At 41.5% G+C, this 18,620-nt stretch overlaps 1 protein-coding gene across 3 annotated transcripts in view; it reads left to right on the plus strand.

The window, feature by feature from the left end:
• The window catches only part of tma16 (translation machinery associated 16 homolog), a 55,566-nt gene that overhangs the window by 15,885 nt on the left and 21,061 nt on the right, over positions 1 to 18,620 (plus strand). For all 3 annotated transcript variants that reach the window (XM_048534404.2, XM_048534383.2, XM_048534393.2), the window contains 3 exons: positions 4,422 to 4,459; positions 5,659 to 5,743; positions 9,476 to 9,624. In XM_048534404.2, the coding sequence (XP_048390361.1) occupies positions 4,422 to 4,459; positions 5,659 to 5,743; positions 9,476 to 9,624 (272 nt within the window). The remainder of the gene's footprint in view (positions 1 to 4,421; positions 4,460 to 5,658; positions 5,744 to 9,475; positions 9,625 to 18,620) is intronic.

Genomic DNA, 18,620 nt, shown 5'->3' on the forward strand with positions numbered 1-18,620 from the left:
ATCTGAAGTTAAGAGTCTAATGATGACAATGAATCTATTGTCGATTGCCAGGAAAAACCCATTTGGTTCACTCATGTCTTTTTGGGAAGAAAATTGGGGTCCTTTCCTGGCCTGATCTACATGTCTGGCCTCCAGACCCAGAATAATGTGGTTGACTTGCAACAGCATTCTGGGAGACACCTTGTAACAAGTTTTGCGATGACCGTGTGGTTGGGTACAGTCAGTGCCTGTAGGTAATGAATGTTGAAGGCGCTGGGTTGAGTAGAAGGCGTTGCGTTGAGTATAAGTCTATCAGGATGTTTCATCCTGGGTGCTGTCAAGCTGCTTAACTGTTGGAGCTGCACTTATCCATGCAGGTGGAGAGTATTTCATTACATGTCTGCCTTATAGATAATGGACAGGCTTTGAGTAGTTTGGCCATGGAAACCTCACCTCAGAACCTATGGTTTCTAATGAGACCATTACTACTTTTCCTTATTTTTTCTTTTTTTAGTTTGCAACTAAGAACTGAAGTTGGGATATGAACTTTCAGCTGCAGCTTGTTATTTTAAAAAAAAGACAGAACAAGAGACATATAAGAAAAAAATCCCTATAACCCCACATATCTAATGATTAATCCACCCAGTCTACTCCAACAATTTAACATGGCAATCTACCTAATTTGCCTATCTTTGAAATGTGGAAGGAAATTGGAGGACCTGGCAGAAACCCACACAGAAGATAGGAAGAATATGCGAACTCCGCACTGATATTCACCTATGGTTGGAATTAAACCCGAGTCCATGCCACTGTGAGGCAGTGGTACTAACCACTGAACTGATGTGCCACTCATAATAAGGGCAGAATGTTGCTATGCTCTGCTATTCCTGTTTATTCCCTTCTTTAATCTGCAGAGACTGTACCAGAATGTACAGAATTTTGGACGATGATAAGCAATGCATCAAGTACCTCTATGGTCACCTCCTTTGATACCTTGGGATGTAGATCATCAGGTCTTGAACATTTGTTAGCTGCCAGTCCATTAATTTCTGCAGCACTTGTTTTAATTAATAGGAATTTCCATTATTATCCCTTTCTGAATTGGACCTTTACTTCCCTGGGAAGTTACTTGTATCTTTTACGAAGACAAAACTAACATAGGTATTCATTTGTTGTGCTACTTCCTCATTCTCCATTTTTAATTCTCCTGTTTCAGACTACATTTGTATGCACTAATCCTTTTATATATGTAGTTTATGCAAACTATTTGAAGCTTGTACAGTTTGCATTTATGTTTCATGCAAGTATGTTTTTCCCCTCTTAATCAATTTCTTAGTGCTGTTTTGCTCAATTCTAAACTGCTGCCAGTCTATAGGCTTGCTCATTTTTCTAGCAATGTTTTATGAACATAGAACATAGAATATTACAGCACAGTACAGGCCCTTCGGCCCTCGATGTTGTGCCGACCTGTCATGCCGATCTCAAGCCCATCTAACCTACACTATTCCATGTACATCCATATGCTTGTCCAATGACTACTTAAATATACCTAAAGTTGGCGAATCTACTACCGTTGCAGGCAAAGCGTTCCGTTCCCTTACTACTCTCTGAGTAAAGAAACTACCTCTGACATCTGTCCTATATCTTTCACCCCTCAATTTAAAGCTATGCCCCCTTGTGCTCGCCATCACCATTCTACGAAAAAGGATCTCCCTATCCACCTTATCTAACCCTCTGATTATTTTATATGTTTCAATTAAGTCACCTCTCAACCTTCTTCTCTCGAAAGAAAACAGCCTCAAGTCCCTCAGCCTTTCCTCGTAAGACCTTGCCTCCATACCAGGCAACATCCTAGTAAATCTCCTCTGCACCCTTTCCAAAGCTTCCACATCCTTCTTATAATGCGGTGACCAGAACTGTACACAATACTCCAAGTGCGGCCGCACCAGAGTTTTGTACATCTTCACCATAACCTCTTGGTTCCGGAACTTGATCCCTCTATTAATGTTTTGGATCTAATACTGTCCTCAATTTTGTTTCTTAGCCCTGATTAGGCCACTTCTGTTTTGCTTTTGTGCTGGAAAGGAAAATATAATTTTTGCAATGCATGCAGTTGTACCATAAATGTTAGCAACTGCCAACAGTTGCACTGTAATGCCTTGGAATAAGGTTAACCGATCTATCACAGCCAACTCGCACCTCATTCCTTCACATTTTATTTTGTTTAGATTTAGGACTTAGGCTATCGATTAGACTACTTAGAATTCTTCAGTGGATAGAAATTCTTCATGTTAGGGTCATTGTTCCTGAAAGGAGTTTACACAAGATTATTAATTAAGTTCGCCACATTGCAAAATAACCAATCTGGGAAAGATTGTTCCCTCATTGATTGGCTACATACGCTCCAGGAATTCCTAAGTGTGTAAATTAAGACACCTTTGATTACTGTAGCTTCCTTTATATGCTTCTGTAATTTCCCAGAAATGCCATCCGCTATCTTACCACTACTCTTTTGAGACAACTTCCGGTCATGTTTCACACCTGTCATGTAAAATCCAACTCGAAATTTAAATTTTTTGCTTCTTCTGTACTTTGTCATATTTGTACTGATTTCATTCTTATTAACAGTGCTGTCCCACTTACATTCATTTTGTCTGTCCTTTCCAAATACTGAATACTCTTGGAGATTAAGTTCCCAGCCCTGGTCATCTGTCAGCCATGTATCTGTAATTGCAATTAAATCCAACCAGTTTACAACCATTTGCACTGTTAATTTGTCCAACTTCTTGCAGGTGCCCTGGGATTTGGATATGGTATATTTTTAGATGTTTTCTTTTTAAACAACTTGCCAACTTTTCTTTGCAGTATAATCCTACTTGCCCTTCTTCACTATGCTGTCTACTTTTTAAAAAAAATTTCTAGCTTTCATTTCTTTCTTGTTACCCTTTCTAATATCTCGGAGGTAGATTCTCATTGTCCTGCCACTCCAGTTTAATCCTTTAATCTGGCACTTCACCAATATGCTCATTATTTGTGGGTCAGATTGGACAGAAAGTTTCACCAGCTGATTGGGCACTGTTGATAAGCTTGATTTTTATCTTTTTTTTATTTGTTCTGTCATTGGGTATCAATTTAAGTGAGTAGGAAGGCTGGGCGAATTTTCCTGTTCTATTTCCTCATGCTGTTGTTGATAACTAACCAAGTTTACATGTAATGAGATGAAAATTAGAACTGTTCAGATTTACTTAGCTGAGTTTAGTACTAAACAGCTTAATAATTACTTAATTGTGTTGTTGAGAATGGTGTACTGCTTAATAGTCAACAATTAAATAGTATTTGGAATTTTTTAATAGAATATTTGAGGTGTTTTGTTTATACATTTATGTGTAAAATCTTGAAATTATTAACTGTAAAACATACATACATAGTTAAATAAATATTGCTTATGCCATGTCTTAGTAGGGTAGCATGCTAGAATTCAAACCCCACTATTCTGTGAGCCATCACAAAAGTTAAAGATTTTAAAATGTTTACAAAGATTCCCCAATTAACCTGACTTTCAGATGCAGGTTCACAGAAAGTATGGGAAAAGTTACTTTTATTGCCAACAATTGACTGAAGGTATGGGAGATCAATTATGAACCATCGGCACAAATTAAAACTCTAGACCCTTATAAATTCGTTCTACACAAGCACATGCACATGGACGCCCACCCCAGGGAGGCAGGTGACCGAGTCCTGGATGCATTCATCTGCTGCTCAGAATGCTACTTTTTGGTTGTCCTTTCCCAGGTGCTTCCACTGATATGCAAGAGGTACAGGTTGCTGTTTCACTTGCAAATGATCTCTGACTTATCAATTAAAAGTCATAGCTTACAGCAACTGCTGAAAGAAAGATAAAGCAGTTTTCTTCAGGTTTAAAGTGGCTTTTACTGCAGAGAATGGAGCTATTTCCAATGCTGGTGGATTCCTGATCACTTCTGTATCTTGTTTGCTGTTCAAACTGTTAATCTACAGCCACTTTTTAACCACTGCTCGAAAAGGCAGCTGTGTAAATGGTACTTCTGATGAATCCCAAGTTATTTGTGTTTAAAACATGCAGCAATTGAAAAGCAATCCTTGCTTTTAAAATAGTTATTTTCTGATTTCAGACCACATTTAGAAATACCATTTTAAAAAAAAGATGTGATCTTTTCACTCTGATCAATTCTGCTGCTGGTTGATGGATCACAGTCATCCCACAACCATTAAGCATTTGAACAGGAGCGTAAGTGTAGATTAGATACATACTTACCATCTTTTTCCCAAGCCACTGGTGGCTTAACTCCAGTGGATTTTGGAACAAAATTTTTATAATGCCATCAATAATGTTCTTACAAAATGTCTTAACAAATTACTGTCATTTTGCAATGTAATATCTGTTCTTAAAATCTTCTATCTAGGATAAAGAGTGGAAAGGCTATCCGCCTAAACATAATTGGTGAGTAATAAAGCTGTAGGTTGGGGTTGAAAATGGAAGATAGTTGTAAAATTTGAAGTTGAGGAACGTTTGGAACTTCAGCTTCATCGTGACAGTAAACTGAGATTTATGTTGTACAATGTCAAAGTTACTCATGTTGCACAATCCAATATTTAGCAGATCTGTACATTTTTATTTGCAGGTGAATATTTGCGTACTGTTGTGCTTTCATGTGTACAAGTTTCAAACCTTGTTCTTCAGATTCTTGTCTGAAATAATGGTACCAGTAAAAACTTTACTTTTGCCGTTGTACTGAACGTGGTGCTGAATTCATGTTCCAGTAGCTGGTTCTTCTCAAAGTTTAATGCATTAACCTAACTTCTATAGATGTTTTACCAATTTTTAAGATTCAGTACTAAATTAAATCTTTCAGAAAGCAGTTAGATGATTATCTTGTTAGGAATATGATTGGCATAATTAGCATCTAATGAGGCAGATGGGCAATTAAATAGCTCATGACGAATTGAGAGAATTAGGTATTATTTAGAGGAAGTTTCATCTTGACAAGCTTCCTATCTAATTGCAGAAATCAGAATTGGCTCAGTCTCGTGTTTGGATCCAATTTTTTTTTGTAAGAATATTCTTAACACTTGTTGAGACCAGTTATATAGTTCTCCTTATCCCCAACTCTCTGCCTTGTAACACTTTTTAAATGAGTTGAGAAGTAGTCATGATGAGAATATTAGTTATTTTTGACTTAATGAATTAATATCTTTTGCAGGCCAAATGGTCATTTCTCTTTTCAGTTTTTCTTGTGTTCCCAATTAGTGCACTGGTATTCGATAGATATTTCCTTACCTTGTATGTAGGGATTTTTGCACAGTTCAAGAGCTTCCTAATCTGCCTAGCTTTCAACACACATGATGCTGGAGTTTTACTTTTGAACAATGAATAGTTTATCCTGCTACAACTTTCCTGGGTGCTCGTGTGAGTTTGGTAGCTGGGGAAAGGGTTGGGGAGGGTGTGGGTGGTTGGTGAGGGTGGATGGTTGTGATCTGTTATGCTAGCATTTTCTGTAATAGTCATTGCTAAATTATTTTTGTTTGTTTCCATAAACAATTGATGGAGATGATATACTATATTCAAATGTGTGCTAAAGTTCTGAAACTATTTTATTAATTCATCTGCTTTCATAATTGGAAAAACTGTTTTTGATACAGGTGAAAAGCTGCTGTGGTTCCAAAGAAATCTGGACCCTAACAAGATTGAGTACAGTAAGCAAGAAGCCTGCGAGATAATAGAAAAGTAAGAGAGAGTTTGGATAATTTTCAGAACGTTACTTCCTTTGCTCGACGTGGAGTTGGAACTGAACGGTGCAGTGCATTAACGCACCTTTGTTCCGCGAGATGCCACACAAATCATTTGCGTACTTCCTACTTTCTTTGGTTCTTACCATTTTGCCTAAAAGTAGATGCTACTTTTATTGACAACAGCTTTACTTTGCCAAAAAAATACCTGAAATGGAAAACCAAAATGGCAGCAATTGAAATGTTAACAAAACCCTGAACTTTAAACTGATTTTGATTGATTTGTACATTGTGGGTGGAAACCTTAGCTTGTTTTGGTTACAGCGATCATAATGGAAAAGACTTGCCCATCTCTGAACTAGAAAAGGAAATCTTGGTTGTGAGAACAAGCAGTTGGCATAGAGAGGCAGAGAGAGAGTTAGAGTTTGCCAGGGGCTGAGTGCCGAAAACCAGAACAAGAAGCGTAGCAATGTTTAAGAATCAGGGTATCCTGATTTTTAAAGCACTGGGCACAATTGCAGCATTCCGAAGTTTGCACAGAGGAGTCCACAGTGTGAGGTTTTGAATGAAAGCTGGTACATTGCTTAACCAAGAGCTCATCGAATAACCTCAATAAAATTTTGAATCTTGGTGAAAAGCTGAAACAGTCAGGAGAAATTAAAGTGAATTCAGGATAATTGAAACATACTTGTTTGAATTACAGAAGAAGTGAATATACTCGTGAGTCTTAGTAGGTCTAAGTGTTGGGTTAATCCTTGTTTTGCTTATTTTTTTACATGCATCAAAGTTTATTTTTGTTAAGAAATGGTATTTTCCATGATTTAGTTTAGTTAATTATTGGCTATTTTAATTTCAGTTTCAACAGTAATAGCCTGCACAGAGATTTTAGTAATATGTTAGTAACGTTGGAGATGGTAATTTTTATTTAATTTCAAAATGCAGGCCACTATGTTTTCTGAGTTTTTGCACAGATTTTGTAGTCTGAGATGGGGTGGTGCTTGCTCTTTATTCTACTTAGAAACTCCCTTTTGGTAGACTTTTGCCTGAAGAGATGAAAAGGAAGTATTACAAATACTGCAAACCTGAGGTAAAAGCAGCATGTGTAAAGAGAATGTGACTGTTAACATTTGGCCGGTTATATAACCAGTTCTGATGAAAGTGGGACAATACCCCTGCCCAATGACTATGTACCATTCATAAGCATGCCTTTTAGGGAGTCACCAAAAGGGTCTAGAAACAAAATCAGAAATTGCTGGAAAAATATTGATTTAGTTTAGATTAGATTAGATTAGATTAGATTCCCTACAGCGTGGAAACACGCCCTTTGGCCCAACAAGTCCACACCGCTCCTTGAAGCATCCCACCCAGACCCATCCCCCTATAACCCACACACCCCTGAATACTATGCGCAATTTAGCATGGCCAATCCACCTTGCATGCACATCTTTGGACTGTGGGAGGAAACCGGAGCACCCGGAGGAAACCCACGCAGACACGGGGAGAATGTGCAAACTCCACACCGACAGTTGCCTGAGGCTAGAATCGAACCTGGGTCCCTGGTGCTGTGAGGCTGCAGTGCTAACCACTGCATTGAGTATAAAAGTTGGGACGTAAATTTCTGGCTGGACAGACATTAGTGAGGCCACCTTTAGATCATAGAATCCCTACAGTGTGGAAACAGGCCCTTTGGCCCAACAAGTCCGCAATGACACTCGAGCATCCCATCCAGATCCATCCACTTAATCTACACATCCCTGAATGCTGGGCAATTCACCTAGCCTGTACATCTTTGGATTGTGGAAGGAAACCCACGCAGACACGGGGATAATGTGCAAACTCCATACAGACAGTCGCTGGAGGGTGGATTCGAACCCGGGCCCTGGTGCTGTAAGGCACCTGTGCTAACCACTGAACACCTGTGCCAAATTACTGTGTTCAATTGTACTCTTCATGCTATATCAAAGATGTTGTTTGACTTATTGTTGTTTGACCTATTTATGATCATGTTGCTGGGATTGAAGGATTTCAGCTATGGGGAGAGGCTGAATAGGCAGGGGCTATTTTCCCTGGAATATCAGATGCTGAGGGGTGACCTTTCAGAGGTTGATAAAAACATGAGAGGCACAGGTAGGGTGAATAACCAAGGTCTTTTTTCCAAGTTAAGCAGTTCAAAACTAGAGGGCACAGGTTTAAGGTGATAGGAGAAAGATTTAAAAGGTACCTGAGGGGCAGTGTTTTCATATAGAGGGTGGTCTGTGCGTGGAACAAGCTGCCAGAGGAGGTGGTGGACGTGGGTACAATTACAGCATTTAAAAGGAATGTGGTGGGTGCACGAATAGGAAAGGTTTAGAGGGATATGGGCTAAATGCTGGCAAATGGGATTGGATCAGTTTAAGATATCTGGTCGGTGCGGGCGAGTTGGACTGAAGGGTCTGTTTCTGTGCTGCGTAATTCTATGACTCTATAACTCAGCAAGTCTGGCAGCACCTGTGGAAAGAAAGCAGAGTTAATGTTTTGGGTCCAGTGACCCTCCTTCAGAAGCTTCTAAATTTTGAGTTTTTCCAGCAATTTCTGATTTCCAGCACTCGCTGTTTTTTGGTTTATTTTGACTAAAAGGGTATTGGTCAGTTTAAAATAGTGACCTGAATGTTGTGTTGATGATAATGGTGAGACTCCTAATGCTAACTGTCATTTTGGAATAGATCAGACAGGATTTTGCACATGCAGAATCTAGACGGATCCCACTTCTTGGTTGCCATAAACTGTTAAGGCTGGTACATACTTCAAGAAGTGAATTTTTAAAGTGATAAATGGCAATTACAATGTTAGAGATTTAACTTCATTAGTCATTATTTAGTATTGGGAATACTAAATATTAAAAAATGCTTTTATGTTTTCTGCCAATCTTATTCTTCTTAATGACCATTTTCTCAATCTTCTGCTTCATGTATATGCTTTAAATCTAGTTTTCTCACTCTACTTTACTTTATATCTCCTACTTTAATTGACAGACTGTCTGAATATTGGGTTGGAACAGTTGCAATTCAAGGCCCTAGAATATTAATCTGAACACAGGTGGCTCTAGTGGAATGAAGGGGTGCTGAAACTCTAATCATAGTCATGGGGAGTAGTTGGACAATAGATCATAACCGAAGAATGATAGCAGTTACTAATATTTGACGACAGATTTAGGGGAAGCAGGCAGATTATTGTCTGCCTCCTGGCCAAAAAAAATTGCTGTAAAGGCAGCTTTTTTTTAGATTTGGCCGTTCCCACCTGCTGAGATTTCCAAGTCCAGGGAAAACCAACTAAAGTGTGCACACGTAGAATCAAGCAGTTTCATTAAAATATTTATGTGGCCAGCCCATCTTCCATGAGCAGATGACTTGTCAGTTCCAAGTTCTACTTCTGTCAAAACTGGTAATTTGTTGATTCAATTTTGCTTTGGTTCCTGTTTCAAATTTTTTGACTTTTAACTTCCCACCTGAACCATTTATTTTTGCCTTAAAATTCCCCTTCATGGAAGAGCCTCAGCAGTGCTTGAACTTCTTCACATACCCTGTAGAAGGTGCCTTGCTTGATCAGGCACCAAAGTAGAACAAAACTTCAAAAGCCTGCTGAAACTTTTTTGGTGGCAGTCAATACAATGGAATGAAGAGGCTAACTCTGCAGCATTTATTGTGACATATGATTTTTCACTCAGATCTGACTTAAACTACTCCTACTGCAGGTATTTGCACAGGTTCGATTCTGAGCTAGAACAAATTGAATTGACAAATAGCATCAAAGACAGACAAGGAAGACAGCATGAAGCTCGGGAAGCCATTCTCAAACACAGCATTGAATGTGAAAGAATTTGGTATGAAGAAAATGGAATAGGTATGAGAACTTAATTTGTTGCATTACCAGTCCTCTCCTATGAAAGATTCTTAAAGGATTGATTTTTTTGGTAAGTGTTTCATTGAAGGTACATTGTGCTCCAAAGTTTGTTGGAGTGTGGGTTTTTGAAGGTGACCACAAGGGCAAAAGTGATTTTCATTTTTATCTCCATGTTGTGCCTTAATTTCACGACGTTCGGAACAGTTAAGTCAGTCAGCTTTTTGACTATGTCCAATCTTCTTCTAAATCATAGCTGCGCTGCACCTCAACTTCATTAATTTTACCCCATAATCCTTGATACTACCATCGAAGGACAAAAAAAACACTTCTTTAAAAACCCAGACTTGGGTGTTTTGTCCTGCTAAATCTTCAGCACTCCAGCTAATATGCAATCAGGGCCTTTCACTTTTGCAATATTCAGTGTTCCGAAATGCTTTGAGTGTCAAATGAGTGAACCAGAATTTCTGGGTTTTTGGAATGAGGTCAAGCAGGATCATTTGTTTGGATTTTTGGCTGCAGTGGTTTACAATCCCTTTAACGTTGTCTTGTGCACTTGCTTGCCTATAGTTGAATGAAGTGTCCTCCTTAGTACATTTTCATGCATCATTGGATGTGGTAGGGGTATTGAGTTTGGGTTTACTCCATTGGTTTTGGAGTGCTTTGCTTTGTTTGCAGTTTGGTTTCATAGTTTGCACTTAAGGGCCATTTATTGTAGGTTCACAAGGTTGGTGCATTATTCAAAACTAAGCTCCTCTTGCAATATGCTATAAATGAGCTTAATTGGTGTGAGATCTTCTAGAGTGTGGGATGATCTTGATCACAGGTTAATAAATATTGTGAAAGTTTGCAATTCTGCCTGCCCAGAATATATCTCAGGACTCCAGTTTCAGACTGTCATAGTTTTCCATTTAGCATGCTGTTGGTTGCACATTACACAATGGACAGTGTCCTGACAAGTGAACACTTTGTCTTCACAATTAAAGTTGTTAGTGTCAGATCATTTGGCATCTTCTATTAACTTGCAGAGCAGTGTGGTCAATTTCTCATCAGGAAGTGGCAAATTGCCAATTAAGGAGGATTATTGCTTGTTACTTGTATGTTATCTCATTCGTATTCAGCTTCCTATCTTCGCAAACACACTAAGGGTCAAGAGTTTTTTGATATAGAAGTCACAGTGGGCACCTAATGACTTCAACTAGCCTCTGGTTGCAATTGGTCTCCGTTTTGACCATCATGATCGACTGGATGCACACATCCCAACTTCCATTAACATTGTCATCCAAAGTTTGTCAGCCTTTTATGATCATCACGGTACATCTCTAATCCAACTGTAGCATGCTTAGGAAGCACAGACCTGTGTTGCCAAGTGCAATAGCAGCTGGCATTGAGAAGTTGCTGCTAGGACGTGTTGCACTCATAGATGGGACCAGGCTGCATCTCAGGGCTGCTTGCTTACTATCCTAGTGCTCACTCACTTAGCACCTACTTGTATCCTCACAGAATCTGTGACTTTCCTTGACGTGTTAATTCGTGCAGCCTCACAACCTGACAGCTGACCTTGCTGTTCAGTAGTTAGCAATCCTCAGTCAAAGATGCATACAATCTTGACGTATGGCGGTGTGCCACATCAGTCTCATTCGTGCACATGTCAGCATGTTACGTGGCAAACACTGCATGTGCAGCAGGCAGGCACAGATGTCTTGAAGTCTGAGGGGAGTAGTTTTATGTGGGAGGTTGGAGTGCGTGATGTCAAATGCCCAGGGATGGTGGGGAAAAGTGGGTTATGTGAAGGCTTGTGTAACTGTTCACTATGCACCTAGGGGAGGTTCAAAGCTTCTGGAATTCACAGGAAGGGCTAACAGAAGAATTGGGATGCTCAAGGCCTTGTTGACACAGAAGTGGAAGTCACTATCAATCTATATTATGTTGGAATTCTAAAGTATGCAATTAGAAGGAAAATAGCTGTGAGCACACTTGCAGTAGGTGGTCTAAGTATCTGGATCTGTGGAGGAGAAAGCTGCAGGACCCACTGATTTAAGGCCCTTTGGAGGGAAACAACATTTCACTGAGGAGTGCACAATACAGGATGAAGATTTGGAGGAATCTGAATTCCTGATGATCTTCATGCTTTGGCTGCCTGTCCCAGACATCACTGACCACTTCATTGCAGCAACCCATTTCAGTACAGAGCACGTGGAAAGAATAGGAATGCATGAGGATGAGGGACAATGGAGACAGCGAAATCCATTGCCTTACAAATTCGTCATGTTTCCATATGTGCCACAGACTGTCAGCATGGGCATTGATCTATGGTACATTTTTTGTGGACTGGTAGATGAGAGTAAACTGGTTGATGTGGTGTGTATGGACTTCAAGGCATTCAAAAAGGTCTCCCACAGTAGGCTATTGTACAAAATACGGAGGAATGGGATTGAGGGAGATAGAGCACTTTGGATCAGAAATTGGCTTGCTGAAAGAAGACAGAGGGTGGTGGTTGATGGGAAATGTTCATCCTGGAGTCCAGTTACTAGTGGTGTACCGCAAGGGTTGGTGTTGGGTCCACTGCTGTTTGTCATTTTTATAAACAACCTGGATGAGGGCATAGAAGGATGGGTTAGTAAATTTGCAGATGACACTAACGTCGGTGGAGTTGTGGATAGTGACAAAGGATGTTGTAGGTTACAGAGAGACATAGATAAGCTGCAGAGCTGGGCTGAGAGGTGGCAAATGGAGTTTAATGCAGACAAATGTGAGGTGATGCACTTTGGTAGGAGTAACCAGAAGGCAAAGTACTGGGCTCATGGTAAGATTCTTGGTAGTGTAGATGAGCAGAGAGATTTCAGGTCCAAGTACACAGATCCTTGAAAGTTACCACCGAGGTTGACAGGGCTGTTAAAAAGGCATACAGTGTTTTAGCTTTTATTAATAAAGGGATCGAGTTCCGGAACCAAGAGGTTATGGTGAAGCTGTACAAAACTCTGGTGCGGCCGCACTTGGAGTATTGCGTACAGTTCTGGTCACCGCATTATAAGAAGGATGTGGAAGCTTTGGAAAGGGTTCAGAGGAGATTTACTAGGATGTGGCCTGGCATGGAGGGAAGGTCTTACGAGGAAAGGCTGAGGGACTTGAGGCTGTTTTCTTTCGAGAGAAGAAGGTTGAGAGGTGACTTAATTGAAACATATAAAATAATCAGAGGGTTAGATAAGGTGGATAGGGAGAGCCTTTTTCCTAGGATGGTGATGGCGAGCACGAGGGGGGCATAGCTTTAAATTGAGGAATGAAAGATATAGGACAGATGTCAGAGGTAGTTTCTTTACTCAGAGTAATGAGGGTATGGAACGCTTTGCCTGCAACAGTAGTAGATTCGCCAACTTTAATTACATTTAAGTCGTCATTGGACAAGCATATGGAATAGTGTAGGTTAGATGGCTTCAGATTGGTATGACAGGTCGGCACAACATCGAGGGCCGAAGGGCCTGTAATGTTCTATGAAGTTAGACATCATACTGACGCTTAAGTTTTTTTGAGTTTTCTTCAGAGGGTTCCTTGCCACAAGCCTAGCACGGTTTCTCATGTAGCCTAACTCATTTCACTAATTTATTGTCCCCCTCTTACAGCATCTTTCACAGCCAATTCTAATCCCATCTTACTGTGCGCCATTTGCAGATCAACTTACCATTTATTGGATATCCACGGCTTATGTCAGTACCTGAACTGGTGAGGGGTGCAGGAAGCAGCCCTGCCGAAGTGTCCTCTGATAGCTCTGCAGTCTAGACTTTGGAGGCTGAGGAGATGGCTTTTAGTGCAGCACACCATTCTTTGCAGGGACTGTGGACATCGTGCCAGCACTTGCTAGGAGATAAAAGAGAGAGAAAAGGCCTTGCAACCAGTGGTTAGAAGTAGTGTGCAATGAATGAGACTGATAAGGGGTTCTGTGAAAGTTGCAGTGGAATGAAGAGTGGTACTAACCCACTTAGTATGAGTTGGATGTCTGCATCCCTGTAGAAACTGTTCTGGTTTTCTGCAAAGGCTGGAATTCTCTTTTTATAGAACATAGAACAGTACAGCCCATGATGTTGTGCCAAACTTTGACACTAATCCTAAGGTCTATCCAGCCTCCACCCCACTTTTTACTATCGTCTATATGCATATCTAATAGCCACTTAAATGCCCCTAATGAGGCCAACTCCACTACCCTCTCCAGCAATGCATTCCACACCTCTACCACTCTCTGAGTAATGAACCTACCTCTGACGTCTCCCCTATATCTACCTCTACTCACTTTAAACCTATGCCTCTTGTTTGCGACCTTACTGATCCACCCTTCCACTCCTTCATCCAAATCATTTACAATGAGCTACCTCCAACCCAGGAAAAAGTCTGTGGCTGTCGACTCTATCTATACTTCTGATAATTTTGTACACCTCTATTAAGTCACCTCTCATCCTTTGTTGCTCCAAAGAGGAAAGCCCTACTCTCTCAACCTTTCCTCATAAGACCTTCCCTCCATTCCAGGCAACATCCTAGTAAATCTCCTCTGCACCTTTTCCAGCGCTTCCACATCTGTCCTGTAATGAGGCCACCAGAACTGAACAGAATACTCCAGATGTGGCCGAACCAGGCTTTTGTATAGCTGGAGCATAACTTCACGGCTTTTGAACTCAATCCCTCTATTAATGAAAGCTAACACACCGTACACCTTCTTAACAACTCTATCCACCTGGGTGGCAGCTTTCAAGGAACTGTGGATATGAATCCCAAGATACCTCTGCTCCTCCACACTGCCAAGAATCTTTCCATTAATCCTGTATTCTGCTTTCAAGTTTGTCCTTCCAGAATGAATCACCTCACACTTTTCAGGGTTACTGCCACTTCTCAGCCCAGTTCTGCATCCTATCAATGTCCCTTTGTAACCTAGAACGGCCCTCCGCACTATCCATAACTCGACCCACCTCGGTATTGTTCGCGACCTTACTGTTCCACCCTTCCACTCCTTCATCCAAATCATTTACAAAAATCACAAATAGAAGAGGACCCAGAATAGATCCTTGTGGTACACCACTTGTAACTAAGCACCATGTTGAATATTTTCTGTCCATTACCACCTCTTGTCTTCTAAGGGTCAGCCAATTCTGAGTCCAATCTGCCACATTTCCTCCTATCTCATGCCTCCTTACCTTCCGCATGAGCCTGCCATGGGGAACCTTATCAAATGTGTTACTTAAATCCATATGTATACTGCTCTACCTTCATCCACGTGTTTGGTCACCTCTTCAAAGAATTCAGTAAGGTTTGTGAGGCATGATCTACCCCTCACAAATCCATGCTGACTATCAAGAATCAAACTGTGCCTTTCCAAGTGATCCTAAATCCTACCTGTCGGAGCCCTTTCCAATAATTTGCCCACCACTGACGTAAGACTAACTGGCCTGTAATTTCTGGGCTTATCCCTAATCCCTTTTTTTGAACGAGGCACTGACGATCGTTTCTCTTCAATCTTCTGCCACTGTACCCATGGACAGTGAGGACGAAAATATCATCGCCAAAGGCCGTGCAACCTCTTCCCTCGCTTCCCATAGAGTCCTTGGATAAATCCCATCTTATCTATTTTCAAGTTCCTCAAAATTCCTAGTACATCTGCCTTACTAACATCACCACCTCTCGCCTACCAGCCTTTTTCTCACTTTCCTCCTCTAAAATTAGGTCCCGCTCAATTGTAAATACTGCAGAAAAATATTGGTTAAGGATTTCTCTTATCTCTTTAGGGTCCGTGCACAAATTCCCTTGGCAATCCTTGATCGGTCCTACCCTTTCTCTGGTCGTTCTTTTATTCCTCATGTACATTTAAAAAGCCTTAGAGTTTTCCTTGATCCTATCTGCCAACGTTTTCTCATGCCCGCTTATAATTCTCCTAAGCCCTTTCTTCAGCACCTTCCTGGATAACTTGTATCCCTCTAGAGCCTTTTCTGTTCCTTGTTTCCCAGACTTTATATTAGCATTCTTCTTCCTCTTAACCAGTCTTTTGACCTCCTTTTGAGAGCCAAGGCTCCCTCACTCGACCGCATCTTCCCTGCCTGCTGGTAGCTGTGTGAGTTGGTGGATTTATTATACATCCTTGCACCCTGCTTCCTGTAAAGACTCCATTCCATTTTCTCAGCTCCTCCATCTCCATTGCATATGTTCACATGAGGCCAGCTTTGAAAGGGAACTTCAGAAATGTCCACTTTCTTCCTCACCCGTGGACGGTTGTCAACAGGGCTCACAACCTGGTCCAACCCGTCTCCTGCACTTCTTCCCTCATCCCTTCTCTTCCCTCCCACAAGAGCAAGAGGGTTCCCCTTGTCCTCACCTACCAACCCACCAGCATCCACATTCAGAAGATTATCAGATGCCATTTTCACCACCTCCAGTAAGATTGCCTCACCAGTCGCACATTCCGCTCCCCTCCCTTGTCCGTCTTCCGCAGGGACTGTTCCCTCCTAAATACACTGGTCCCCTCTTCCTTCATCCCAACAGCACCTTTGTCCAATAGCCCCATGACACCTTACCCTACAACTGGTGCAGGTATAACACCTGCCCATTTACCTCCTCCGTCCACAATATCTAAGGTCCTAAACATACCTTCCAGGTGAAACAACACTTCACCTGCACTTTTTATAATCTCAACTACTGTATTTTTTGCTCAGATTGTGGTCTCCTCTAAAAAGGGGAAATGAAGCTTTTACTGTATGACCGCTTCGCAGAGCATCTATGTTTTGCTCACAAAAAAGACCTGACCTTCCTGTCACCTACCACTTCAACACACCACCCAGTTCCCTGCCAGCATCTCTGTTTCTGGCTTGCTGCAGTATTCCAGCAAAGCTCAATGCACGCTGATAGAACAACACCTCAATTTCCACCTGGTGACCCTGCAGTCTTCCGGTCTTGATATCGCATTCAATAATTCTGGGGTCTAAACCCTCCCATGTCCTAGCCCACTACCACTCACACCGGGCCTTGTTTTCGCATAGCCTGCCATTACCCGCTAACAGTCCCCATTAACAGCGATTCACCCTCCTATCCAGATCATTTTCAACTTCGTTGTCTGTGCAACAGCTGTTCTCTCTGTTTTGACTAAAGCTGTTATCCTATCATTTTACTCCCTAACCCATACACCCCCTCACTTTATTTTCTGTGTATAAACCGACATTTTCTTAGCTACAGTCAGCCCTGAGGAAGGGTAACTGGACCCGAAATGTTATCTCTGATTTTTTTTTTTCTCCACAGATGCTGCCAGCTTTGCTGAGTTTTTCCAGCAACTTCTGTTTTTGTGCCTGACTAATAACATCTGCAGCTCTTTTGGTTTTTGTAAGACATCTGATATGCTTGCCTTTTTTGATCAATGCATTGAGTAATGGAGTTGGGGGTTCATGTTGCGACTGTGCAGGGCATTGGCTAGGCCACTTTTGGAATACTGGGTTCAATTTTGTGATAGAAAGGATGCTGTGAAACTGGAAAGATTTCAGAAAAGATTTATGAGGATCTTGCCAGGGTTTGAGGGCTTGACCTGTAGGGAGAGGCTGAATTAGCTGGGGCTATTTTCCCTGGAGCGTCAGAAGCCGAAGGGTTGACCTTTTAGAGGTTTATAAAATCATGGGGCGCATGGTTAGGTTAAAGACACAAGGCCTTTTCCCTGGGGTAAGCGAGTCCAAAACCAGAGGGCGTAGCTTTAGAGAGGGGAAAGATTTTAAAGGGACCTAAAGGGCTACATTTTCACTCAGAGGATAGTGTGTGTCTGGAATGAGCTGCCAGAGGATATGATTGAAGGTTGGTACAATTACAACATTTAAAAGGCTTCTGGCTGCATATATGAATAAGAAGGTTTTAGAGTGAAATGCCAAATTCTGGGAAATGGACTGGATTAATTTGGGATATCTGGTTGGCATGGACGAGTTAGACTAAAGGATCCGTATGCCTCTATGACTCTGGCAGCTAGTTCCGTGTATGCACCACCCTCTGTGTGAAAAGGCTGCCCCTCATGTCCCTTTTTAAATCCTTCCCCTCTCACCCAAAACCTATACCTTCTAGCTCTGGACAAAAGCCGAAAGAACTGCAAATGCTGTAGATTCGGAACAAAAGCGGAAGTTGCTGGAAAAGCTCAGCAGATCTGGCAGCATCAGAGTTAACGTTTCGAGTCCAGTGACCCTTTCTGTCCAGTGGGCAGGATTCTTAAAGGATAAATCAGCGGTAAACCAGCGGGAGGCACTAAAATGTGAGATCCTGAAGACACAAAGCAGACATGGCCCCTCCAAATATCAGAATGGCACTGCCAAATCTAGACCCTCATGGTTGTCAAGAAAAATACAGGGAACAATTAAGAAGAAAAGGAAAGCATCTGATAGTCCTTACCTTCTAGCTTTGGACTCCCTCCTCTGGTTATTCGCCCTATCTATGCCTGTTGTGATTTTGTAAACCTGTATAAGGTCCCTCTTCTGCCTTCTACACTACATGGGGAAAAAGCCCTAGGCTATGCAGCCTCTCCTTCATAACTTAAACCCTCCAGTCTCAGTAATATCCCTGTACTTCTTTCTGCATCCTTCCTAGAACATAGAACAGTACAGCACAGAACAGGCCCTTCAGCCCACGATGTTGTGCCGACCATTGATCCTCATGTAGGCACCTTCAAATTTCTGTGACCATATGCATGTCCAGCAGTCTCTGAAATGTCCCCAATGACCTTGCTTCCACAACTGCTGGCAATGCATTCAATGCTCTCTCAACTCTCTGTGTAAAGAACCCGCCTCTGACATCCCCTCTATACTTTCCTCCAACCAGCTTAAAACTATGACCCCTCATGTTAGCCATTTCTGCCCTGGGAAATAGTCTCTGGCTATCAACTCTATCTATGCCTCTCATTATCTTGTATGCCTCTCATTATCTTGTATACCTCAATTAGGTCCCCTCTCCTCCTCCTTTTCTCCAATGAAAAGAGTCTGAGCTCAGTCAACCTCTGTTCA

Source organism: Stegostoma tigrinum, chromosome 1 (genome assembly GCF_030684315.1).
Source record: "Stegostoma tigrinum isolate sSteTig4 chromosome 1, sSteTig4.hap1, whole genome shotgun sequence".
In the NCBI taxonomy this organism is placed as follows: Eukaryota; Metazoa; Chordata; class Chondrichthyes; order Orectolobiformes; family Stegostomatidae; genus Stegostoma; species Stegostoma tigrinum.